Source organism: Ctenopharyngodon idella, chromosome 12 (genome assembly GCF_019924925.1).
Source record: "Ctenopharyngodon idella isolate HZGC_01 chromosome 12, HZGC01, whole genome shotgun sequence".
Taxonomy (NCBI): Eukaryota; Metazoa; Chordata; class Actinopteri; order Cypriniformes; family Xenocyprididae; genus Ctenopharyngodon; species Ctenopharyngodon idella.
Genome location: NC_067231.1, coordinates 9,333,140 through 9,360,562, shown reverse-complemented (window position 1 = coordinate 9,360,562; position 27,423 = coordinate 9,333,140). Strand labels below are relative to the sequence as shown.

Here is a 27,423-nt window from a genome sequence, read left to right as displayed (position 1 = left end):
TTTGTTACGTAAGTTGAATAGGGAAAGCGTAGGGCATACAGTGCAAGCTTTCTGAAGAATACGGAATCGCGTTCTGGTGGAAGCACTTGTGATGTGATCATTTGTGCCTATAAAGTATATACATTTGGATTTTTTTTAGAAAATGACCGATCGTTTCGCTAGATAAGACCATTATTCCTCGTCTGGTATCGTTTAAAGCCCTTTGAAGCTGCACTGAAACTGTAATTTTTACCTTTAAGGAATGGAATTAAAACACAAAATGTGCAGGTATGTGTAGGGATTGAATGAAGAGAAATAAAGAGTGTAAAATGGTATACAATTTTAACAAAAAAACGTTTAATACATTTTAAGAATAAAACAATTCATCATTCAAACACTAATTTGGAAGGGCTGACCTATATATTAATCTCTGTTCCTAAACTTAGTATTTTTAGTTTTTCTGTGTGTTTTTTTTTTTTTAAATATTTTCCAATAACTTTGTGCTCTCCATTCTGTGGATGGGCTCATGAGAGCTATAGATGTAAATACTCTCTTCTCCCATCCTTCCTCATTCATTCTCTTGCTATTCTCTTCTTCATCTTCCGTTTTTTTCACTCCCACATCTTTGTCTTTGCATTTCACGCTTTACCTGGGAATAAAAAAAAAAAAAAAAAGTTTTAATAAACAGAAGGTCAACACTGAGCAAATATTAAGAAGTACTAAATATCATTGTGAAACCCTGTTCTGAGTGTCGTCCACTACCTCACAACACAATTTGTATCACAATACATACATCACTATACAATATTTTGCGATAAATCACAAAGCGTTATATTCACATTGCAAACAATACAAACACAATTTAGCAAGTGCTTTTATCTTAAACAAATGACAGTTAACAAAAGCCACATTCCTTACATTACAATACATATTATTGTACTATAAACTAATGTATTAATTCACAACACTGTATCTTGAATCTCCAGGAAAATAATTTGACTTCAACATAATTTACACAAGCAAACATGTTCTTGAACATGATTTACCCAAACAGGACATTCCTGGATCATCCTTAATGGTCCTGGAACAACATTATGTTTATGCTGTTATGTTTAGGGTTGGCAAAATACACACTGTGTATCCACTGTGTAACATGCCATTTAACAAGTAGTTAGTTAATATTATATGCAAGTTAGTTTATAGTGTATCTGATGTAAAATATAACTTCTCAATTAGTATAAACAAGTCAATTTTAAGATGCAGATGTTTTTGTATTGGGCTGGCAATGCAATCACAGGTTGGTGCAACCTGTGAACTAGTTTAAACCCTTGCCACTGAGGAAGGCAAATGAGAAGTTAAGCATACATTTCACAGGTACTCCATGCATGGTTAATTACAGACCAATTTAAGACCACATGTTCTCTCAAAGGAACACCAACCCTCCCAATAAATATGCACAAGGATAGAGACATAGACATGTATTAAGACAGGTACAGCACAACAGCTACGAGAGGGGTATTGTATACCTTGCTTCTGTTACTTGAAAACTGGGAGGTGGGACTGTTTAGACTGGAAATTAATAGTAGGTTAGTGGGAAATAATTGAAAAGAGTGAGAGAAAAGGTAAAGGATAGAAGAATGATAAGTGTGGGATTAAAAACTTTTTAGTGCAACCAAGTTGTATGGAGAAAAAGATTGTGCAATTAATATATAACAAATAGAAAAAGAAAACTTTTAATTGAAATTAAGTTTAAGTAAGAAATTATATTAAGTTTCATTCATAGAAAAAAGTCAGCATAGACAGTATAACTGTAAGTTGGAACAGAATAAGTATGAATGTAGTTTGACATTTAAAATGTGTTTACTTAAATGCATGTTATTTTAAAATTATGTGAAAACATGCATATTTACATTTGTTTGAGAACTCACCATCTACATAGTTACGGGCGACGAACTTCAACACCTCATCAATGAGGATAACAGGGAAAGAAAGCTTTAGTACCACCATCCACTGTTCTACGTTCAAGTGAGTCAACTTGAAAATCATCTGTAAAAGGAAAAGGAAGGTTGTGGCCAGTGTAGAGATGTAGTCAAATATAAAGAACAGGATGAAATAAAGGTAAAAGACGTACAGGCAGGGGGTCCACATAGAGGATCATGAAGTGGAGGGACATGGAGAGGGTCATGGCAGCCGCTAGCCAGCCATTACTCCATGGGGGCATACGCAAGAGGGACTGATTCTCAGACAAACTAATGAGAAAGACACAGAAACACAGAGAGGAATACTTATTACCACCATAATATCAGGGTAACATTAGCTCTGTTCCAAAACCTGACAGCATTGCAATGAATCTCAGGTTTCTTTAACACTGGGCAGTAACATGCATCTCCTCTGATCACTTGTGATCGAATTTCCATTTTTCTGATGCGAAATGAAACATTTTAAGGCTGTGACACACCAAGCCGACGTCAAAGAACTAGCGGCGACAAAAACCGACTGTGTCGTCGCCTCGCATCTGGCCAAAAAGCTGGGCTTGAACACACCAAAAGAACTACAGGTGACTGCCAACTAGCATGTGCATTCTGCGCCTGCGTGTAGGGAAATAACTGTCTATATCAACAGGTATCAATATTCTATATTTGTAATTCAAAAAGAGAACCTGAAACTAGAACTCAGATATACAAACCATAAAGAAAGCAGCGTTTGCTTACCATTTTGAATTTTAATCATGCTGATCACTTTCTTCATTCCAGGCAGCTCATGTTGTTATGAAAATATTCACGCATTAGAATGCTCAATTAGAACAGCCACCTGTCTGTGCCGTCTTGACTACTTTGCTCACTTTTCATCATTTTTGCTTTTATTCTCGTACACTGACTCATTTGCTAAAATGAACAGCCAATAAGAGCGATCTCTCTCACCAATGCTCCCGACGCTGACTCAACAAGCTGAATCAGGCAAACTTCCGCTGACTTGAGCCCGACTAGAACCGATGTGTGGAACACACCGCAAAACCTAGCCTGACAGACCCTCACCGACGGCCCATCATTGGCCAACGACTGACCGTCGGCTTGGTGTGTCACAGCCCTTAAATTAACCGAAATGTTCCACAAAATTATACTTTTTTTGAAATTCTGTGTTTTAAATTATTCAGTAAATGCACTCAGTAGCGAGTGCCAAGTGAATAACAGTGAGATAAATGTGGAAAATTGTATTGAACTATCAATATTCTGGGTGGTGTGTTGTGGGAGCCTTAAAGAGTGTTTTTGTTTAGGGCAAAAAACTCTATTTTTGATATGCCCATTTCTGGCCAAATTCCAAAGCAGCAATGCATGTATCTTCCACAGAAATAAAATCCCATAATGCATTGCGGCTAGCTCTGTGAAAAGATTCATTCAAGATGCTGGACAGAGCAAAGGAAAATTGTAATTGCACTGTACATATACTTAGTTAAATACTGCATTAGACAAAACACTGTTTTAGTGACATATATAGGTTAAGTTGCTTCCTATGTAGAAATCAGTTACTTATGAGGAATATTTTGGTTACCATACTGCCTAGAAGTTAGATTAGCAAGGTAGCTCACTAGATTGGAATAGAGCTATTGAGTTACAGAAGCCCCAACTTCATGTAGAACAAAATCATGTTGAATGTTATAAACTGCAGTGAAGATGTAACCTGTTGAGGGCGTTGCACATCTCAATTGTGACCAGGACAGACAGAGCCATGGTCATGGGTGGAGCAGCCTCAAACACCTCACAGTCAAGGCCAACGAAGTCCTCATTCTCTTCGTGGCACTGCATGAAGTGAGACTACAGCAGGAAGAGAAATTAGCAGACATAAACAGATATGATGAAGACTTCTTTCCACATTTGGTTAAAATAATAATACAATGGAGATATTGCTCACCAGCTGGTGGTAGGTGACATGAGGACCCTCATCATCATACATAAACCAGTAGGCGGCAGCACCCACAGTGGCAGCACCCACATATCCTGAGGACAGTCAAGTCATTAGAGTAACACCAAAACTCACACAGAGAATATGAGTAAGCAGTTATTCCACAGAAATAACAAGGATACCAACCACCAATGGCCATGTATCTGAAGAACAGCCAACCAGAGATCAGGGGCTCTTTGGGGGAGCGGGGGGGCTTGCCCATAATCTCAAGATCGGGGGGGTTGAAGCCCAGGGCAGTGGCGGGCAGACCATCAGTCACCAAGTTCACCCAAAGCAGTTGGACTGGGATCAGAGCCTCAGGCAGACCAAGAGCAGCAGTCAGGAAAATACTAAAAGAAGACAAGAAACGAGAAGAATGTCACATGTGAGAAGGGGTGTAAAAAGTGTAGAGAAACTGTACTTAAGTTAAAGTACAGATACTATGTCAAAACTCAATTGAAAGTTTCCACATTCCACAAAGTTAAAAATGTGTAGTGTTCTAAGCTTATAAGCTTTTTAAGCTGACTTTAGAAAACAAGAGGCAGAAGAGATGTCCCCATTTTAATATTTTTGATGCAAAAAAATTGTCAAAAATCGCTGTTTTCTCATTGTTCTGTCTATTTTTAGCAGATGATTTTACAGTAGTGTCATTTTAAAATAGCGGGTTTTAGACTAATAATCAACACTTATCATGAACCGTGTCCACACTTGACTCAAGATCATCCATCTACAGCGATTGTTATCATAAAACTCACATTACTGTAGTTCACCCAAAAATGAACATGCTGTTATCACTTACTCACCCTCGTCTTTCACCCTTTTTTTAATTATTGAGAAACAATTTAAGTCGCATGACATGTACTTTGTACTTTTAAGTCTACATAAAATTGTAATGGATTAAAAAGTTTTTTTTTTTTTTTTACCATTTAAATGTAACCAAGTGCAAGTATTTTTAACAGAACTCAATTAAAGTAAACAGATTCCCCAAAATAATATTTAAGTATAGTAGTAAAGTACTCAAATCCACCTCTGCATGTGAGCATACATGAGAATATTAGATATGGTATCAAACAAGGCCATGGATTCTTACCAGACGACCTCTCCAATATTAGAAGAAATCAGGTAACGAATGAACTGCTTCATGTTGTTGTAAATAGCTCTGCCTTCCTCAACAGCTGCCACAATAGAAGAAAAGTTGTCATCGGCGAGGACCATCTCCGAGGCTGACTTGGCAACGGCAGTGCCAGAGCCCATGGCAATGCCAATTTCTGCCTTCTTCAAGGCAGGGGCATCATTGACACCATCACCAGTCTAGAGCAAAGATAACAACATTACTGTATCATCTTAAAAGCAGGATATCATGTGATATAATGTTGTGGACGTTGGCTTGTAAAGTCCAAGTGTACATATGTCTCACCATAGCAGTAATCTCATCGTAGCCCTGCAGGAACTCAACAATCTTAGACTTGTGGGAGGGCTCAACACGGGCAAAGCAGCATGCCCTACAGACAGCCTCGCTCTGCTCAGCACGGGGCAGGTCATCAAACTCACGGCCAGTGTAAGCCTTGCCAGTCACATCCTCATCCTCAGTAAAGATGCCAATACGACGGCAGATAGCAACAGCGGTGCCCTTGTTGTCACCTGAGGGTTTACGTTTTTTATGAGATTCTTTAGTTATTTGGTGGACATGTCAGGTGTTGCAACAATAAAAGTTTGAAAGAAATGACTTATGAAAGAATGGATAAAAAGCATACCAGTGATCATGATAACACGAATGCCAGCAGCTCTGCACAGCTCAATGGAGCTAGTAACCTCTTTACGGGGGGGATCCAGCATACCAACGCAGCCAACGAAGGTCAAGTCAGTCTGACCAAGACATGGAAGTAGCAAGACAAAGACTTTATGTAGACTTTATGTTATGTTTGAGCTTGATTTTGGTAAATTTTAATAATATAATGACAGATGCAAGTGTCTGATCATATTGAAAGCCACAATACTAACTCTGATGACATGCTGTTCAATTCTTTAAAAAATCAGGGTTTTTTATTTTCCTAAAAAGTAACGGTTTTGAACATACAAGGTTTGCGCCTAATGACAATATGGAATATTTTGGATGCTGGTCTCCAGCATGGGTAGGTGGACTTCTTAGTTAGTTTTGATATTCACCTCATAGTCACCAAATTTAGTAGAATCCTCAAGATTCATTTCCTCAACCTTCAGGGGAGTGTCACGGGTGGCCAGTGCCAGGCAACGCAGAGTGTCACGGCCAGTACCCCACTCCTTGATGGTGGCCAAGATCTTATCCTTTACAATTCCAGTCAGGGGTACACGAGTAGCACCAACACGTACATAGGTACACCTGTCAATCACACCCTCTGGAGCACCCTAAAAAAAAAAGTTTAGAAGATGCGTCTATTATTAGAGGAAGATCACCATCAATATTTACCATTTTTGTGACGATATACTTTTTAAAAAAATTTTTTTTTACTTTTTTTTTTTTTTATTGGAAACAAAGAACAAGAGGTCATCATAGGCATTACAATGTCAAAACAGTACAATTTCCATGCACTCTTTGGCGTGCAATATCTCACCTATACTCAATGGTCTGTGTACACAATCCATTTATGCCAATACTTAATGCATTTCTCCAAGTTAAGTCTAACAGAAAATGTAAGTCTCTCCATACAATATATTTCGTTTACAATTTCCATCCACTGATCTCTTGTTGGAGGATCAACCTGCAACCATTTACATGTTATGGCCTTCTGACTACTTGCTAAGAGTATTTTTAATAAGTATTTATCACTGTTTAAAAGTGTTTCAGGTATTTTTTTACTAGGTACAGTGTAATGAATGAAAATTTAAACTCCTCCCCTATTATTTTCCCAATTTCAGCTGCTAATTCATGCCAAAAAGGCTGTATTTTTGAACATGCCCAGAAAATATGGAAATGGTTAGCCATTGGGGGACACTGCCTCCAACAATAGCCCAGACTCTGTTCACCTGTGCATATTGCTGTTATTTTGGGAGTTATAAAAAATCTTATTATATTCTTCCATCCAAACTCACGCCATGATCTTGAGTTTGTTGTATTTGTCTGTGTAACACATATTTCTGTCCAGTCTTCCTCTGTTATTTGAGAGTCTGATTCTTTCTCCCATTTTTGTTTTACATAGTTTGACGTATGATTTTTACTGATTTGTATATATCCCTATAATTTTGATACTAACTTTTTATTATCTTCTTTTAAATATGCGTTAATAAATGCTGTGATCAGGTTATCATCACTCATTCCTGTATTTTTAACTTCTTTATTAAAGTAATCCCTAATTTGCAAGTATCTATAAAAATCCTGCTTTTCTAATCCGAATGTGTCTGACATGGCCTGATAACTCAATAAGTTTCCATTAGAAATGACTGAGCAATAATACGTAATTCCTCTCCAGATCCATTGTTTAAATCTCTCATCCAGTCTAGTGGGTATAAAATCTGGATCATATGCTATCAACTGTAATACCCCAGCCTGTTTCTCTAGTTGTAATTTCCTCAAAGCCCTAAACCACAACTTTAATGAAAATACAGTCCAGTTATTTAATTTCTTATAACTCCTCTCAGCTAGATTTTTGTTCCTAAGTAACGATTGTAGAGGTGTATCTATCTGTGTGATTTCCAGAGTTTTCCATCTTGCCTCATAGCTTGGCATACACCAACATATTAAAGGCTTCAATTGTGCAGCATAAAAATAATCCTGAAAACAAGGTAGGGCCCTACCACCCTTCTCTTTTGCCAGCTGTAATGTCTTAAACCTTATCCTAGGTCTTTTACCATTCCAAACAAACCTCAATATCATCCCATCCCATTCATTAAATTGGTTTTGTAATACATTAGGTCTAAAATTGAATTAAAACTGAATTAGGTCTAAAATTGTATGTAAGTGTTTGGGTCTTTTGGATGTTTATCTCATATCCAGAGTATAAACTGTATGTTTTTAGAAGGGTCATCAATTTAGGGATGCTAGACTCAGGGCTAGCCAGGAATAGAAGAACATCGTCTGCATACATACAAATCTTGTGCTCGTCTTCTTTAATTATGATCCCCTTTATCTCTGGATCCTCTCATAGCTTGAGCCAGGGGTTCAATAAATAATGTAAAAAGGGATGGACTTAGGGGGCATCCCTGACGTGTCCCTCTTTCCAGACTAATTGTTTTAAATAAATGCCCATTGATCTTTATCCTGGCTGTTGGGGAGGAGTATAACGTTTTAATACAGTGAATACATTTTTCATTAAAGCCTAATCTTGCCAGTACCTGATACAAATAATCCCATCCAACAGAATCAAATGCTTTCTCAGCATCAAGACTTAACAAGACTGCACTTGTATTTTCTGTCGTAATATAACTCATTATTTGAAGCGTTCTCCTTAAATGATCCTGTGTCTGTCTATTTTGTATGAATCCAGTTTGGTCTAGATCTACCAACTCAGGAATAATACCCTCCAATCTCTTAGATAAAATAGAAGCAAATAATTTAAGACCGATATTGGTCTATATGAGCTACAATCACTCGCATCCTTCCCTTCCTTTGGGATGACAGAGATGACTGCTTCCCTCCAAGATTGTGGGATTTCCCCACCTCTCAGTATATAATTAAAACAATTAAGCAGTATGGGTCTTAAATGGAGCCTGAACGTTTTGTAAAATTCAGGCGGATAACCGTGACGATATACTTCTTAAACCCTCAAAAAAAAAAAAATGGTACCATGTTAGCAATGCCATGGTACATTCATTTATATTACCGTGGTATTTGCTTCCAATAAACCATGAGACTTTTTTTAAATGAGACACATGATGGTGAAATAGAAAGCATACCTTTACAAACATTTTGCAGCCTGCATCACCCTTGGTAGGGGTACAGTACACAGACATGGATTTCCTGTCACGGGAGAACTCCAGGGTGAAGTTCTTCTTCATTAGCTGCTTAATAACCTACACAAGATGAAAATGAAAGCAATTTTGAGTAACAAAGCAATCAGCTCCAAGCTACATTACTGATGTTTTAGGAAGGTGCACCTCTACTTACACTACAGCAAGCATTTGCTCTCTCAATCTTGGACAGGTTGTTGACGTTGGACTTGAAAACATTCATCTTCTCAACCAAGCAGCACAAAGCAGTTTCAGTGGCCTCACCGACTTTCTCATAGATCTTCTTGGACTGTAACACAAAGGAAGATTACAGTTTTTGTTGTTGTTGTTGTTTTGGACAAAAATAGATTAAGTATTTAAGAGTGTGTCTCTCTCACCTCGTTGTAGTCAAGGGAGGAGTCGTTGCACAGGGCACAAATGGTGGCCAACTCAACTAAACCGTCAATTTGACTGCAGTCAACACGGGCACCCCCCTTTGTGCTGAGAAAAATATGCCACTCAGATTACATTTATGACTTTACCTTGTTTATAGCCTGATAATAAAAAGGAGCATTTTAGGGGAAGTAGTTAATTGTGTACTTACACCTCACCCTCAGGTGTGTACTTGGAGCCAGAGATATCAAAGCAGTTCAGATCAACGTGATCACCCTCAATTCTATCAATGATGAACATCTGTAATGATACACAATTTCATCTTAGTCTGAAAGTAATAATATGTCCATATTAATATAAATGTGTACAGCAGTTATCATTTTGTCAATATGTTGAAGTTTGGGGTAAAATCATACCCTATATTGTATTATATATTGTATTGACAACTCAACTATACAAGTTTTAGGACTGGATTTTATATATAAAATTGATATAAGTGATCACACGTATTTAGACCTACCTATATTGTATTTATATAAAGCGTTCACAGGCAAAGTTGCTTTATGTATTTCCCTGGCATCAATATCAGGCACATATAAATGTCTGGAAACACGATTCCTGGCTGCATGTCAGTATCCATGGATTACTGGATCTTTGGTAAGTTGTAACAGGAACACTATAGAGACCAGCCTTTAGTTTAATCGTTTGTTTTACTCGCGTTTTCGCAGTTTCCCCTATTCAATCCAGTCATGCAGCAGGCTCTTTTGCCACTCAGTCCGGCTGAGGGGGCGTGTTCCGACGGGAAAATGACGTCAATGCATATCCTCTATATATCAAAGGGTAGGCTACTTTCATAAACTAAAAAATGTGCTATAAGTATTTAACTATCAGTATATTTATAAGTTCACTTGCTACTACTGTTACACTTAAAGTATGCTTAAAAATATACTTTTATACACTAAAATGTGGGCCAATTTAGTCCCATGTGAGTAGTATTGAAACAGTACACTTACAAGTATACTTCTAGTACATTGATATTAGTAAACTTACTACATAAAGTATACTTAAAAATATATTCAAACTTTACTTAAGTATACCTAATAAAATGAATTTGAAGTATTAGCAATAGCTTCATTATTTCTTAGTGGATACGTGCTCATACACAACAATAACACTTTATTTTGATGGTCCATTTTGAATATTTTGTTGACATTTTGTTGACATCAAGTAACATTGCATCCCATGCAATACCTACTTTAGTCACACACATCTGATTGGTGGTCAGGGTGCCAGTCTTGTCAGAGCAGATGACAGAGGTACAGCCCAGAGTCTCCACAGAGGGCAGTGAACGGACAATGGCGTTTTTCTTGGCCATACGTCTGGTACCAAGAGCAAGGCAGGTAGTAATGACAGCAGGCAAACCTGATGAGAGGAAAGGAGTTTATGGATGGATTAATATCTGTCAATATTATTGATAATCTTGATAGGTTTAGATAGTAACTATGTTTCATGTAAAGTATAGACTAAAGGACAAGGTTTTAGCCCACTTGTGGACATACTGTGTTGCGTATTGTGTATTATATTATAAACCTTGGTGAAAAATAAACTTTGAGATATGTGTTGCACATGTTATAATGCTCACCCTCAGGGATTGCAGCCACAGCCAGAGCAACAGCGATCTTGAAGTAGTAGACAGCGCCACGGATCCAGGATCCACCATGGACGGGGTCATTGAAGTGACCAATGTTGATCATCCAGACAGCGACACAGATCAGAGAGATAACCTTAGAGAGCTGCTCACCAAACTCATCCAGTTTCTGCTGCAGAGGGGTTCTCTCCTGCTCTGTGGCGGCCATCTGGTCACGGATTTTACCAATCTCAGTGGATACACCAGTAGCGACAGCAACTCCAATAGCCTTGCCAGCAGCAATGTTTGTGCCCTATAGGTGGGAGAAGAAACTAATGATTTACCCAAATAGTATTTTTTCCTGGATCAACTTCTTGTCCTAAGAACAATATTTCTTTTGACCATTAAGGTATTAAGATTAGGCTGGTGTTGGGGTTTGAACTTTCTTATCTACTTAACCTTACAAAAACCCATCTTACCAAGTGAAATCGCAGTCACCAGGTTGGGTTATCTGAGAGAAACTTCCAGAACCTTGTGTGTATGGAGGAATGTAGCTAATTGAAGAGGTAGAAAACTAATCTGTATATAGTTGGAGGAGTGTATTGATGAAAACTCACAGAGAAAAGCATGTTCTTTTTGTCCTGATTGACAGCTCTAAGGTCGGGGACAGCATCTGTGTGCTTGATCACACTGACAGACTCACCTGTCCAAAAAGATAACCATATTTACATACAAATACAATATAAAATAACCTCAGTGACCAATTACATCCCAAAAAAATCTATGTAATCATGGGGATCATCTTCCTATGATGAATATTTGAGTTACGGCAGAGTTTTGGTCACTTAGGGCCCCTCTGTGTTAAGGGAGCCCTAAGAGGAGGTACACAAAATGATCTCAATGTAACTGCAGATGTGAAAACATTTTTGTTCTCAATACACTGGAAAACAGAGGGATGCAGTGCAGCACAGCTGCTTTATTAATTATTTTCCATTAAAAAGAAACCACTTGTCATGTTTGTAGTGGTTATAAAGTTTTAATGTTCTGACAATTTTGAAACCAGTGGGCCAAATTTCATGATCTCACCTAGGGCCCCACAAGCCGGCCCTGAGTGATAAAGTATATTTTCAAAATCCATAGGTATACACTGTTAAAAGCACTAACCAGTAAGGATGGACTGGTCAACGCGAAGGGTGGTGGATCGGATAGCAGTAAGCCTGATGTCAGCAGGAACTTTATCACCAACTAGGGAAGAGGAAAGAGAGAGTTTTCAGTATGGAAAAATGGTGGTGCTAAAAGAGCCTGAACCAAAAACCAGACCTACAGGAAACTTGAAATTACTAAATTTATTTGATTTGAATATATAGCCATGGACCACAAAGATTATATGTGGCCTCTGTGCCAGTGGCAGCAATGCCACGTGATTTGTGGAGAACTATCAAAATACGTAATACGGTGAGTAGTTCTTTACTACACAGTATGTAGCCATATAATATTTCACACCTTGTTGCTTCTGTCATTCAAACTTGCCTTGCAGGGTTTGTTGTGTGCAAACCAGGTAGTAAAATTTTTATCCCAGATAGAACATGAATTTATAGTAGTACATTTCTACCATTAACCTTTTCCTACAGGAACCAAGATAGACTGACAGCATATATAGCACTATATTCCGAACCAAAGATTGAACGACATAAAGGAGCCTTACCAGACACCTCCACAATGTCACCAGGGACAATCTCTCTGGCCTTGATCCTCTGGACGCTCTTTCTGTCAGAACGGTAGACCTTGCCTATCTCAGGTTCATACTCCTTCAGAGCCTCAATGGCGCTCTCAGCATTACGCTCCTGTATGGCAGACAAGACATTTGTTTGGTTTGCATACAGATGCCTATGAGTTATGCAATCAATTCATTTACTATGTGAAATCAATAGTCTACATTCATCTGCTTCTGTGCTTAAGTAACTGTGTGCATTTGGTGCATTACCTGCCACACACCGACAATGGCATTGGCAATGAGAATGAGCAAAATGACAAAAGGCTCAACAAAGGCAGTAACAGTCTCTTCACCCTCCTCAAACCAGGCCAGGACCTAAAAAACACACACAAATACAGACATTAGAGACCAGCACACAATATACATATTGCTCTTGATTTGCATTCAGGGTGTTTATTTCACTTTTACAGCAGATAATGTCAAGATTTTACAGCATTTTTTACATAATATATACTTATATATATATGCTCAATAGGTTTTTATGGGAAGAAAGACAGTAATATGGAGTAAAACCTCGAGTCAAAAAGTAGGACAATTTCTAGGCAATTACTAGAATATAAATGTTTCAGAGAAGATAAAAAAAGACATTTCCCAAGTACCTTTGTATAAACTGTATAAAAATGTATTGATTTATTGATCAGTGGAAGGCCTACAGGGTCACTGGGCCAACCCTAAATATTATTTATGAATATGAGAAATACTATTCTTACATCATGATGCTATTGGTCTGGTTGCTTAATTTCTCATCTTGTGCAATGCATGCATACATTAAAACCCATCAAAACATAATTTCACAATATTGTTGCACAACAGGCCTGCATCTTCTCTCCCTTTACTTTCTCTCATGCATCTCTCCTGACCTTTTCAAAGGATAGAGTTTCTGTCTTCAGCTTGAGTACTGCTTAAAATAAACCCCTTCGCCCTCTCACACGTATTCTGAGCTCCTGAATATTTTCCTTCTAAGGCCATTGGAACAGCTGGTTGAGACACAGTGTGGTGGGGGTTCGACATTAATACCCCCCATCTTCACCTTTAACCTCCTAATAACCGCTGAACCCTCAAAACATCCACCTTACAGAGTCTTTCCTGCTTAGAAAACTGTGGGATAAATAACACCATCCATATGGCACAACAAATTAAGATCAATCGACTCTATAGGAAACCGTTTGGTGCTACATTACAATATGTAATACTGCCATCATGTCTTAATGCTGATGCTATACTGTTCACATACTATGTAGACCTTTGCACATAACCTTAATGCTAAATAAAATGTCAATTTAAAATAACACCATAAATGGCTGTGGTGTATGTTACAGCATTAAGTGCAGTAAGGCAACCTACACTATGTTACAACAGCTGTTTACATGACACACCACTCAAGTTTAAAGGGGATGTTTAAAAGTGTGACATGCTGTATCTATATGCTGACAGATCTGATTAAATCACATGAAACAGAGTGTTTGATATGTTTTGTATGTACATCACTGACAACATACTTATTAATGTTTTTGTTGGGTCTCGACTTAAAGAACGATTTTGTTCTAAAATATATATATAGATAGATAGATAGATAGAGATATATAGATATATATAGATATGAGTCATTTCCATTTCTTTATGGTTGCTAATTTATTTCCAGTCTTTTTTGAATTATTCACTTTTAAGTAACTTACGAAAGAGATGCAGGCAGCAAGCAGCAAAATTCTGACCAACAGATCTTCAAACTGCTCAATAACCAGCTCCCAGATGGATTTTCCTAAAAGGAAGGGGAATTTAGTTCAATATGAACTTGGTTTATTTCTCATGTTGTTACTTTATTAGCAGTATGTTTGTACATACCCTCCTCAGCTGGCAGCTCTGAGAAACAAAGTATAAAAAAATAAAATGAGTAATTGATCAGAAATCAAGACAGCACAAATAACATTATTCTAGGCAATATTTCTCTATATCCAAGAGGAGCTATTATGGCATAACCATTTCTAATTGATTTCATATGGAACTTATAAAAAAGGAACTTGAGGCATTTCAAGAATTTTGCAGACAACTAACAGGAAGCATTATTATATATTAATATTATTATATACATTATTATATATTATTATATTATATATCTCACACAGGAACAGTTACTGGACATGAAATGGACATATTTTTAACTATAAAATATGAACAGTTTGAAAGCAATGCTAACATTCAGTCCCAGTTTCAATATTCATATATATATTCAAATATTTGAATATATTTGAATACACATATGAGAAATATTTCAATGTTTAAATAATGAACACATAAATCACCACTAAATCTTATATTAAAAGGTTTAATTATAAATATAAACAATGCAAATAACAACAACGATAATACTAATAATAAAAATAATAATCATAATAATTGAAAATACACCCCTGAACAGTAATGTGAAACCTGCTTTCTAACAAGGGATGTTTTCCAACACTTGCTATCAATATATTTGAATTTTAAAAAGTGCCTGTGCATGCTAAGCCCTCTCTGTACAGGTGGTCATGTTTTGTACATCATGACTTTGTAATGGCAGTAACATATCTGATCTCTCAGGCCAACTTCAGCCAGCCCCTAAGAATCCCCTTCCCCCATCGGCCTGAAATACTGCTAATATAATAAGACCTCTCAGATATCCAAGCAAGGCCGTTGGGCCATCACCTGTCTTTCTTCCCTTTTCCTCCTCTGCCAAAGTCTATTTTCAATCCCAGCTTCTCAGCTTATGTGCCACAACCTGTTGATGTTCCTTGAAATGCCACTGAAGAGTCTGAACTTTTCAGAATATACTAAACCATCCATTATGTGTTCCTCCCAAAAGTCAAGATTGTCTAAGATCTATGCAATTGCATATACTATTTTCACTATTTAAAAGTTTAACCCAAAAGCTTGGTTGTCTATTTGTGTGCCTTCCTAAAAAGAAATGTTTCCACCATTTAGTGTTTGGTTGTCTTTCTATTAAACCCTGCATGCATCTTAAAGACATCTTATTAATCTCACCATTGTAGCCGAACTTTTCCAGGTTCTTCTTGAACTGATCAGGTGTAAGACCGGTGGTCTCGCTAACCGAAAAGTAGGCCAGACATTCAGCCGGGGACTTGGCGTGGGCGTCCTCCATCCTGTCAGGGGTGAAGGATCTTTAGGAGTGGCAAAAGCTTAGTTAAACAGGTCTATCCGTGCCCTTCAGTTTTTATTGCTCTTGTTGCTCTCTGTACTACAAAGTCTGCCCCCCGTTACTTGGACCCCCTCCTTATAGGAGTGATGGACTGACAGAAAGAGCGAATAATTTCACACATGTGCAGCGTTTTATACTGCTGCCAGCTGCCCTATTGGTCAAAGTTGCCCATCGCCACACCCTAAAATTCCATTCAGTTGCATATGGCTTCGTAGGATTGAGTTATAGTCTAGGGGTTGAACGTCTTCGCCGTCTCAGACGGAGATGTGGGGGGTTATTTGGTGATCAAGGAGCATGAGGGGGTAGCATATGTAGGGGGTAGCACTGAAATGAAAAGTTGATCTGTTTTTGGAACATGCATGGTCAGTGGAATAAGGAGAGTGGAGAAGGTGAGAGAGTAAGAGTGAGTGATGGGCCAAATGGCCTCTGATAGGAGGGGGGAGTTAGAGGAGTGCTGGGGGGTTAATTTAGTACAAGCATTAGAGGAGTGTGGTTACATAGGAGACTTAAATATGAAAGTGTCACACTGACCACACATTGATTTAGCATGAACAAGAACACCATCATTTCCTATGATCCTTTTCAGATCTATCTTAGCATTAAAGGGTTAGTTCACCCAAAAAATGAAAATTCTGTCATTAATTACTCACCCTCATGTCATTCCACACCTGTAAGACCTTCGTTCATCTTCGAATCAATGGTTCGGAGCACGTATCAAACTGCCAAAGTCACGTGATTTCAGTAAACGAGGCTTCATTACGTGATAAGTGTTTCGAAATTTCAATGGTTCACCACTAGGGTCGTGACTTTGGCAGTTTGATAGCGTTCCGAACCACTGATTAGAAACAAAAGATTCGTAAAGCTTCATGAAGCAGTGTTTTGGAATCGCCCATCACTAGATATTGTTGAATAAAGCCGTTATTTTGTTTTTTTGGTGCACAAAAAGTATTCTCGTCACTTCATAACATTAAGGTTGAACCACTGTAGTCACATGAACTGTTTTAAATACGTCTTTAGTAGCTTTCTGGGAAGTAAAAATGTTAATTGTCTTGCTGGCAATGCAGGCCTCACTGAGCCATTGGACAAATATCTTAATTTGTGTTCCGAAGATGAACGAAGGTCTTATGGGTGTGGAACGACATGAGGGTGAGTAATAAATGACAGAATTTTCCTTTTTGAGTTCAATTCAAAACTAAAATCAAGTAGTCCATCCACAGGTATTTAGCCAAGTAGTCATGACTAAACACTAAACACTCTCATAAACACATGTAGGCCTATGTCATGTCCTTCACATGGCAATTATTAACTATTTTACGCTTTGGCGAATTGGTGGCTAATTTTCGTATCTGCATACGCCCTACGGACAATTAGGTTTTGAGGTGGACCCTCTTTATACTTTTTGAATAACATCATACAAATTCACGTGAAATCACCACCTTTTCTCATGAGATTGGGTTGTTCATGTCATTATCATCGCTGTTTTTGGTTGACTGCCCTTCAAAACAGTTGTGTTCATTTCACACATAAAAAGGACAGTCCTGGGTTTTTGTCAAAGGAAGACAATGAAATAATTTAGAGATTTAAAGTTCTCAAAGCTTTATATAATTAAGCACAGAACTGTTTTCAGACCCGGTCAAGAAGGGCATCACTGAAATGAATAAGAACTTCATTAATTGTAGTTAATAAATATCATATGCATATACTGAGTGTCTTGTTCTTGGTTTGTTGCATATGTTGCAAAGGGTGTGCAGACTTAAATAAGGAGACATACAGTGAGTACCGAACAAAACTTAAAGCTTTACTCTCAAACGTGCAGCAGTATTCATGTTACATATAAGTGGCGCCCAGCCATATCCCACAGTCCCTTGCCATAGTACCATAAATTAGTGTTGTAAATATTCAGTGCGTATATTACATCCCCTTTATTTTGAAAGAATAAAAAAAAAAAACACACATTAAGTCAATGCAGAGTATATATATATACTTAAACCACTGAAACATTAACAGAAACACAGAGGTTGCTGCATTACACAAAACATCTCAACACATCTGACACCTAACATAGCACACTATGCAACAATACTTAGGAACAAAGTGTCCATTATTCTCAGACAGCCCATACCAGATTTTAGATTCCATTTCTCTCATAGGGTCAGCGATCCACCTACACCCCAGACAAATTACAAATCACAAATCAAGAATTGCTCTTGGTCGCACTGCTTGACCTGATCTGGTATGGTATTGTATGGGCTGGATCTCTCTGTCTTTTGAATGCTGTGCTGGTACTTCAGCATGTATCTGAAGCATTGATGAGGCATTGCTGTTTTGCTCTTCCTCCTTTATGTTTGCAGAAGTGCAGATATTTAAAACGGTTTCTCTTTTGTGCTGAGAAGATGATGACAGTCTCTGCAATACACCTGACCTGACCTGACCTGAGCTGTCTAGTGTGAAGCTGAGACCATAGACAAGCTGAGCGATCATAAAACTTTTTCTGATGCTGCTGCTGCTTTACTCTTTTGGAACGTGCCTCTGTGATACTGACAATTTCATGTAGGAGCTGCTTGTTGGTGGTTGGCAGTATGGATTGCAGTCTGCGACTCATTAAAAGCTGGGCAGGCGACTTGAAGTTGTCATCATGTGTTTTCCTATACTCTAACAAACTGAGATAGGGATCTTTCCTGTCCATCTTGGCTTTTGTCAAGATTGTCTTTGCAATCTGCACAGTCTTCTTAGCCAAACCATTATCGGAGACAACTTTCCTGGGATGCTATGTCTCACGAAAATGACTTTGAGTTTGCTGATGACAGTGGCAGCAGTGGTGGTGTTGAGTTTGTCCAATTCAAAGAAGCGGCTATAGTAGTCTACAATAACCATGTATTCTTCATTGTTCCAGGTAAAGAGGTCTGAAGCTATTACTTGCCATGGTCTGGTTGGTATTTCGTAAAGAATCATGGGCTCCTTGGTGTTTGAACAACTATTTTCTCACCTTTGAAAATGATATGTTGGTCAATGAGAGTTCGTCTCGGAAATTCCAGAAGTCGATGATGTCTGCGGGACATTTTCTCCTCTCTCCAGGCCATCTATCCAGAATCACCTGTCTGAGCTGGATGAGCTAGCTCTCTGACTCGGTTTTAGCACAGATCTGTTGCATCTGTTGTGTCACTGACTGGTATGCTTTTGTATACCATGTGAACCTGCATGTCCATTCCTTCCTTGAGATTGTCATGCTCTGTCGCTATGGACTTACTAGAGAGGGTGTCTGCCATAGGAATCTTCTTTCCTGGCCAGTGATTGATGGTGATGTCATATTTCTGGAGTTGCAGAATCATTCTTTGAAGTCTTGGAATTCTTGGAATCTAATATGAATCTAGTTTGAGCAGCTGACAAAATGGTGCATTAATGTCCGATAAGCAGGGTGCAAACTTGGACAGGTAATTTACAATTCCCAGGCCTGTTTCAAGATCTGCTTTGCTTTTTGGTGGCTACACGTGCTTTATCGCTGAGACCTTTTTAGGGTATGGCTTGATTCCTTCAGTGACTGAAGTAGCGATCTTCAGTGTCACTCACAATGCTTTTCTCAGGGTTGAGTTTCACACCTTTCTCACAAGACCTTTGCAACATCACATGCAGGTTGTCTTTTTGGGTCGTCTGTAAACCAGAATATCACAGACGATCACAACGGCACCATTTAGATCTTCGTATGTCTCATAGGTTTTGTGTTGAAATTCATCCTGAACTTAAATGATGCCGAATGGAAGACGACGAAATCTGTATCGTCCAAATACAGTGTTGAATGTCGTCAGCTTGGATGATTCCTCTGTTAGTTTTATTGCCTAGTACCCTGAACGGGCATCTAAAACACTGAAGTATTTCCCACTTGTTAGCTTGGGCATGATTTCTTCTGTCTTTGGCAAGGGGTAGTGTGGATGCTTGATCACCTTCTCTGTCTTTGTATCTGCACGACAACACATGTCCCTTTTACTGTGAACATTTGACCACCATATCCAGTGAGGCTGTGCCTAGTCGGTATGAGCTTGCACTGAGCTTTTAGTCTATTAAATGTGTGCAGTGGAATGACATTTTCCTGTGCTCTGGTGTCCAACTTGAAACTAACATTAGTTTTTTCTTTTCCCAGCAGTATGTCTGCAAATGCTTGTTCTATGTCACATGGCTTTTGCAAGACTAAATCCACAAAAAACTCTGACATACTTTGGCAAAGTGATCGCGTTTTCCGCATTTACCACATTGTTTACCTTTATCAGGGCATTTCTCAGAAGCACGTTCTGAAAAAAGCCATCTGAGGTCTTGGATTAATTACTACCGAACTGATGAGCTGAATCAAGTGATTTATTAGCAAGACATCTAAACTGTGCAGTGCTGGGGGTACTCCAGGACAAGGATTGAGAACCATATATATAACATATATAACATAACATATATAAGATATAACTTAACCCATTTTAAGAAGGCTCCTAAACACAAAAAAGTCCAGAAGGGTGGTGGAGTGGAGGCAGACAAGGGGGAGAGATGGAAGGCCAGGCCCATAAGGTGGAAGTGAGTCTGGAGACTGAGGTGGAGTAGGGAACCGGCAGAGCAGGTAGCCAGGGCAGAGCCAAGGAACTCAATGGCAGGTATGGAGACCACCACAGTAGGGGTGGCGGAGCTGGAGAACACAAAGGGGGTGGCGGAGCTGGAGATCATGGTGGGACCAGCGGAACAGAGACAGGGAGTACAGAGAGTTCATGTATGGCCTCCGTGGCTGTGACATGGACCACAGAGTTCAGGGATGGCCTCCATGGCAGTGACAGGGGGCACAGAGAGCTCAAGGATGGCCTCTGTGGCCATGACAAGGAGTACAGAGAGTTCAGTAAGGCCTCTGTGGCTGTAAAAGGGAGCACAGAGAGCCTCTGTGGCTGTAACAGAGCAGACAGGGGGCACAGAGAGTTCAGGGCCAGCCTCTGTGGCCATGACAGGGAGCACAGAGATTTCAGAGATGGCCTCTGTGTTTGTAACAGAGCCGACAGGGGGCACAGAGAGTTAAAGGATGGCCTCCGTGGCCATGACAGACGCTGCATTGGGGGGAATTGCGGCAGATGCTGTCACCTTGGGAGGAGTGTGTGCAGCCCACAGACACAAAATGGCAGTAGCTATTATCAGAAGAACAGGGGAAATACCTCCTGGACCACTGGGCTTGGGACCACCGGATTAGGGACCACCGGTCTAAGGAGCGCTGGGACCACAGCACTTGGGAGCACTGAGATCGCTGGGCTAGGGACCACCAGACTTGGGAGCGCTGAGTCCACTGGACTTGGGAGTGCTGAGATCAGTGGACATTGGAGCAGTCAGACCACCATGCTAGGGAGTGCTGAGTCCACCGGACTTGGGAGTGCTGAGACCACCAGACTTGAGAGTGCTGGACTAGGGAGCATCATTCTAGTTCTCTTTGGAGCCTTTGTGAGGAGTGAGCTTGAGGGAGTACTGGATTCCTCCACCGGTAAGGGAGTGCTGGGTGTTACAGTGATAGTAGTGACTTAGCCCACAGTGTAGGGGGAGAGGCAAAGTCTCAAGCCACAATCAATTTATTGTTCCAGTTAGAGATCATTTTTTACCTCTGAGTATGCAAGATTTTATATGTTCCTCTAGTCCAGTGGTTCCCAAACTGGGGGGCACGGAGTTATTATTGAACACAAAATATTAATTTGACTCGTAGTACCCACTTGCGCAGTCTGTTATCGGTTGTAGCGGTTGTTGTCATGCAATAACAGAACACTAGATGGCGCGGTTGAAGATTCAGAATTTAGTATTCCAGGGAGCCGTGTAAAAAATGTAAATGGATGATGCATGGTCATGCAACAAGAATAGACAAGTTTGTGAAAGGACTGCTAGTGCCAGGTAAATGTAAAGCAAATAATACAGCGTTAGCGTCAGTTCTGACAGGTCACGTCAGTCAAGCTCGCATCAGCTGACTCCCAGGTGACTTACGTCTACCTATAGGAATACAACGCCTATCACGGCATTCATATATAAGCTCCTCAGTATTATCAGCAGTTATTGCATTTCTCAGGAGCTAATTACCCTCCTCCATCCCCAGCTCCTCCTCTCTTCAGTCAGGATTGGCCTTAAGATTCCACCGGAATCAGACTAATTCTTGAAATATGTCTACATGTTAAATTATTGACATTAATTATATCTGCATATGTTGGTTCTGTTCTGTTTACCCTAGGGGGGTTATTGCTGCTCTCCCTGCTCTTATCCATGCTAGGCTGCATGGATGCGCAGGGAGTTCTTGCCCAGAACAGAACCATACCGCCAATACAAACTCTATGCAATTATCAATCATATTTGACGATAGTGGTCCTGACAGAACCAAAACAACGTGTCAAGAAGTAGAACACATTATAATCAGTAATGCTGTCTACTGGATGTGGGGCGACACAACAAATTCCTGACAGTAAACTGATGCCCCGTTCTATTTCTGACATACTCCACCACTCTGATACAAAGGACAAATGGATTTGCAATGTTCTCTTTAGCCCTATTCGGACGGGATTAGTTTTACATGGAGAGGTGGGGTAAAGTAATTATTACCAGAGCTTCTCAGTGATGTTAGTCCTGTACGAATGTGCCATCTCAGTAATCATTACGGACAATGTTGGTAATATTATGGCAACTTATACCTTCAGTAAAAAGGTCCGGAAAAATGACGTTATGTAATGCTTATCCCATGCGAATAGACCGGCTGTAAATACAGTATGTATGTAAATATTCCATCATTTCCTGTTTAAAAGTAGTTTTCGCAGTTTTTAAAGTATGGAGGCGCTTGAAGAACCATTCAGTTGCTTTATAGGCGGTGGGACAAGTCTGTGGCAAACCTCAAGTGTTTCCGCATACCATTCAGATCAAAAAGAAGGTCGAAACGTCTTTTAGATTTAGGTAAGTGCCTATTACCAACAGAATCCAATCAGAATTTAATTATTAATATATATATTGGTTATACGTAATACACACATGATGACAGGGAGGTGACGGCAGTGCGTAAATCAAGTTACCCCTCCCACTTCTGGTAGTTTAAGGGATTTCTTATTCCACATGAATTGACCATTAATACAGACGTCCTGTGGTAAAATTACATTACTCCATCTACCTTTGTAAAACTAATCCTATCGAATAGGGCTCTAGTCACTTCCCGTAGACAGCCTCAAGCTGTTGCGGCCGCCGCAGTGAAAAGGCAACAAAATACGATGATGCTTGTCTTGCCCTCGGATTCACCAGTGCAACTGTGGGTAATGAAGAGAGACCACAGTGTGTTGCATGCTTCAATTTAACTTCTGACAATATGGAATCGAACAATGTAAGATGCCACTTAGAGACTTCACATCACAAACACAAAGAGAAACCCGTTGATTTTGAGAAGTTGTAGTGCTGTATTAATTACAATATTTTAAATAAATCCTTTCAAATTTTGCTTGAAAATATTTTTCTCTAAACTTTTGAGGTTTTTGTAAAGTATTGGATAGTAATAACTCAGGAGTTACTACATAATTCTACAGGAACTACTACTTATTTGGATCAGTATTCTAAAGTGAAGATCACGGTAACCCACTAGTAATTACTTAAGTGTTACCAAATACATCAGAAGGAATTACTGTAAAAAAACAAAATGTACAAAAACCTCAAAAGTTTACAATGACTGCAGTAGTTACTAGAGAGTTATCATGTTTTTCAATTTAGAATACTGATCAAAATAATTAGTAATTCCTTTAATAATTAATAATTAGTAATTAGTATTTTGGTAATACTTCAGTCGTTACTAGTGGGTTACCATGACCTTACTTTAGAATTAATTATACATTATGCATCATTCATGTTAATTATGAACCTATATATAGTAGTTCTTAGTAGTTCTCTGGGAGGTATGAAAAAACAGTAGTTACTGATTAGCTAATAGAAAACTACCACCTTCAACTGAGCACTGATACTTACTAATTCATTAATCAGAGTTTCTTGTTAGTTAATAGTAGTTACTAGAGTGTTAATAATGCATTACTTATTTGTTAATGAAGGATCAGTATTCTAAAGTGTTACCAATGAATGCTTTATTAACACGTATTCCTACTGTAATTCATGATTAATTCAGGTAGTTACACTCTAAAAAAAGTGCTATATAGCACTAAAAGTGGTTCTTGGCTCGTAACCATAGGGGAACCACTTTTGGTGCTATGTAGCACCACATCTTTAAAGGTGCTCTACAGCACCTTTGTCAAATGGTGCTATGTAGAACCCACAAGAGGTGCCATATCGCATTTTATTTCTTCAAATCAATGGTGCTAAACAGCACCAACAGTGGTTCTTTGGCTTGTAAAGAACCTTTAAAGGGGCATAACAGGTTCTTTGTACGACAGAGGTGTTATATAGCACCTTAACCACCCCAAAGAACCACTGAAGAACCGCTAAAGAACCATACAGGGGCTTAACTGGTTCTGTATATGGTAGCGGTGCTATATAGCACCTCAGTCATCCCAAAGAACCAGTGAAGAACCGCTGAAGAACCACTGAAGCACCAAGATTTGGTTCTATACAGCACTTTAAGTGGTTCCCCTATGATTACGAGCCAAAGAACCACTTTTAGTATTATATAGCAGTTTTTAAAAAAAAAAAAAAAATTTGTGAGCTCATCTAAAGTGAGGACTATTTATGCCTCGTAAAGCTTTTACAAAGGAGATTTAAAGGCTCAGTTGACTTCTAAACAGAAAAAAGCCAGACCGCCTTCCGTATTCAAATTACGAAAAAAATGGAACTGGTGTCGCATCAGTTATGCTTTTTCCGCAAGTTGAATGGGGAAGGCGTATGACATAGCGTAAGCTGGTCTGGCAGAAGTTAGATATTATACTTCATAACTTGTTAAATGAGGATATTTTTTTTACACAAACACATCGCTGTGCTTCAGAAGGCCTTTATTAACCCCCAGGAGCCGTGTGGAATATGTTTATGATGGATGGATGTGGATGGAGACACTTTCATCAGCTCATACTCGTTGATCCTCGCTCACTGCCATTATAAAGCTTGGATGCGTCAGGATATTTATTAATATTTCTCTGATTGTGTTCATCAGAAAGAAGAAAGCCATATACACCTAGGATGGCTTGAGGGTGAGTACAGATTGAGGTATTTCATTTAAAAGTGAACTAATCCTTTAAGTTTTGGCATTTCATTTAGGAGGTCAATTCATGAAAAATGAGCAATGCCAGACAATTTAATTCACTTATATTTTTCCAATGCTTCAATGAATCAAACTTCTTTGAATAACTTTTATCCCTAGATGCAATTTGCAAAATTTGGTTTGAAAAAGAAATTTCAAAATGGTAGAAAATTGTATAGATGGAAATGGAGACTCGACTCAAGGATTCAGGGGGGTTTGTTTCTAGCCTTTAAGGTTCCAAAGTTCCAAAACACAAATTATCTTATTATAGCCCCACCTGGTGTTGGACAAATGCGGGTCTGTGCGGGTGAGTAGATGTGCAAGTTTGGGAACATCCTACCAAGTTTGAGATCTCTACTATTCAAAGGGAAAACAAGTTGATTTCTCTGACCCCACTGGCAGATATTTTTTCTTGTTTTAAGCATGAACTCACTTAATTTTGATCAATTTCTCAGAAAACAAGAATTTTTATCTTATGTCATTTTGCACTACAATTAAATGGATCTTGGTTTTAGAATGTTTAGATATTTTTACTGGTGGAAAACAAAATACTGAGGAAGAACATTTTTGCAGTGTGCAGTTTGTTTTAGGGATTTATATTCTGAATCTGAATTGTAAGAACGTGAAGGACGATCATATGTCCCCCGCGTGGCTAATTCATTTTTTAAAGAAAGCATAAAAACCATCAAGAACATGAATGCCAATGTCTTAACCTGCTAATTAATTGATGCATTTGAAGTATTCTCCATTTTAATGGGAAAGCAAGGAAAGTCTATACTATAAGCAAGGTTTAAAAGATTACTTTCACCTACCCAGACATGCGCCTTGAGTTCCTCTCACAAGCATAAACGTGAAACTTGTAGTACGGCCTTGAGTGAACAACTACGGCTACTGGCAAAGGGTGTTAAAACACATTAAAGAAATAAATAAAGGCATAAACAAAAACAGCTGGAAAGTAAGTCTCCTATGACATCTTAGATCCACGGTTAAAGTGTTGACTAAATCATATTAGATTCCTGTATTAGTTAAACAGAATCACGGTTTTATCCTTGTGTTGATCATCCCATAATGGGACAAACAATTTTGACCTGGAACATACTCTACCACTACTGTTCATTAACTTGCAGTATACACTATACCATACTATATAAAATATGTATCCAGAACACAGTACTGTATCCCACAATGCAATGCACGCAACTTCACCTTTCATTTCCAGTGTGACAAATGACACTGGATTCACAAAATTGGATTAAAATGGTAAATAATTTTATGTATTTTTAGATGATATTTGGAGGCTACTTGCTGAATTAATGTATTGTGATGAGGTCATGTGATAAATGTAGCTTTTTGTTGCATAATGCCTGTTTTCTTTTTTTTGGTATTCAGTGTACTGTATCCTGGGCAGCACTCAGTAAGCATGAGTGTGATGTATTCTGAAATAGCTAAAGACTGATCAGGTAAAAGTGAAGGAATAGATTATACACTGAGCTGTACAGTGAATCTTAGGTTATTTTTACCTCAACAACAATACAAGTGCCTTAAATGTAGCTATTGCCGCTATTGGAGTTTTCCTGATTCACAACCTTCACAACACCATTGATTATATAATTCTCCTGTGCACATGCCAGATAGAAGTCACAACGGTGTCTACAAAATGTAAATTGACAAGAGTTAAGCATGATAAATATGAAATATAGCATAGCTCTGTGTCCTGACAGTGTTGCTCAGCTGTTCTAAGTCAGCAGAAAAACGGAACACCAGCTTAAGCAACTCTAAATGTGTCTGTGTCAAGTTGTAGAAGGTGACTGTAAGGCAAGGAAAAGGGAACAAGACAAGTTCATGGTGTCCTTACTGAATATGAATTAATTGATTTATGTACATATCTGTCAAGAAAATGTCCAGGTCATGTTTCACCCCCAAATCAAAACAAAATTTTTTTTTTTTTTTTTTTTTAATGAAGCCTATTTTTAGGACCCTTTTTGCATTGTTAGATTTGATGGGAGAAATGAGAAAGTAATAAAAATTACCACTAAGAATAATGAAAATTACACAGTTGGGGTGTAATCTTGCTTGAATGTACTATATGAAAAGAAAAAAAGAAAAAAAATTGACAAAATACTGTTAGTGAATAATCTCAGAAACTCAGAACCAGAATGACAATGTTTGATTTTTTCTATATACTATTATAACTCAGCTTTTAGTACTGGAATACATAAAGAATAAGATGTACTCTGTTCATGGAGTGTAAGTGTGAAAGAGTAAAGCAAGATTGATGGATTGGTTACAGCTAATCCCCTGTGCTGTGAATGCTGGGCAGGGAAGAGGATAGTCTGTCCTGAAAGATATTTAGTTAAATGTCAGTGGGTCCTCGCAGGAAAACTACACACACGCCCACTTTGCTATAATCATCGTGA

General features: G+C 38.7%; 1 protein-coding gene across 1 annotated transcript; it reads right to left on the bottom strand.

The window, feature by feature from the left end:
- Window positions 1-314: 314 nt before the first annotated feature.
- atp2a1l (ATPase sarcoplasmic/endoplasmic reticulum Ca2+ transporting 1, like) lies at window positions 315-15,927 on the bottom strand. Its single transcript, XM_051913714.1, has 24 exons — window positions 15,633-15,927; window positions 14,457-14,474; window positions 14,291-14,373; window positions 12,825-12,929; window positions 12,546-12,684; window positions 12,005-12,085; window positions 11,458-11,543; window positions 10,856-11,153; window positions 10,469-10,635; window positions 9,425-9,513; window positions 9,219-9,321; window positions 8,999-9,130; window positions 8,788-8,904; window positions 6,085-6,303; window positions 5,673-5,784; window positions 5,336-5,559; window positions 5,009-5,229; window positions 4,066-4,268; window positions 3,889-3,974; window positions 3,658-3,791; window positions 2,111-2,228; window positions 1,908-2,025; window positions 1,506-1,548; window positions 315-628 (listed from the first exon to the last, which is right to left on the bottom strand). The coding sequence occupies exons 1-23, from the start codon at window positions 15,748-15,750 to the stop codon at window positions 1,544-1,546; spliced, it is 2,976 nt and encodes a 991-aa protein (XP_051769674.1). The 5' UTR covers window positions 15,751-15,927; the 3' UTR covers window positions 315-628; window positions 1,506-1,543.
- Window positions 15,928-27,423: the final 11,496 nt, after the last annotated feature.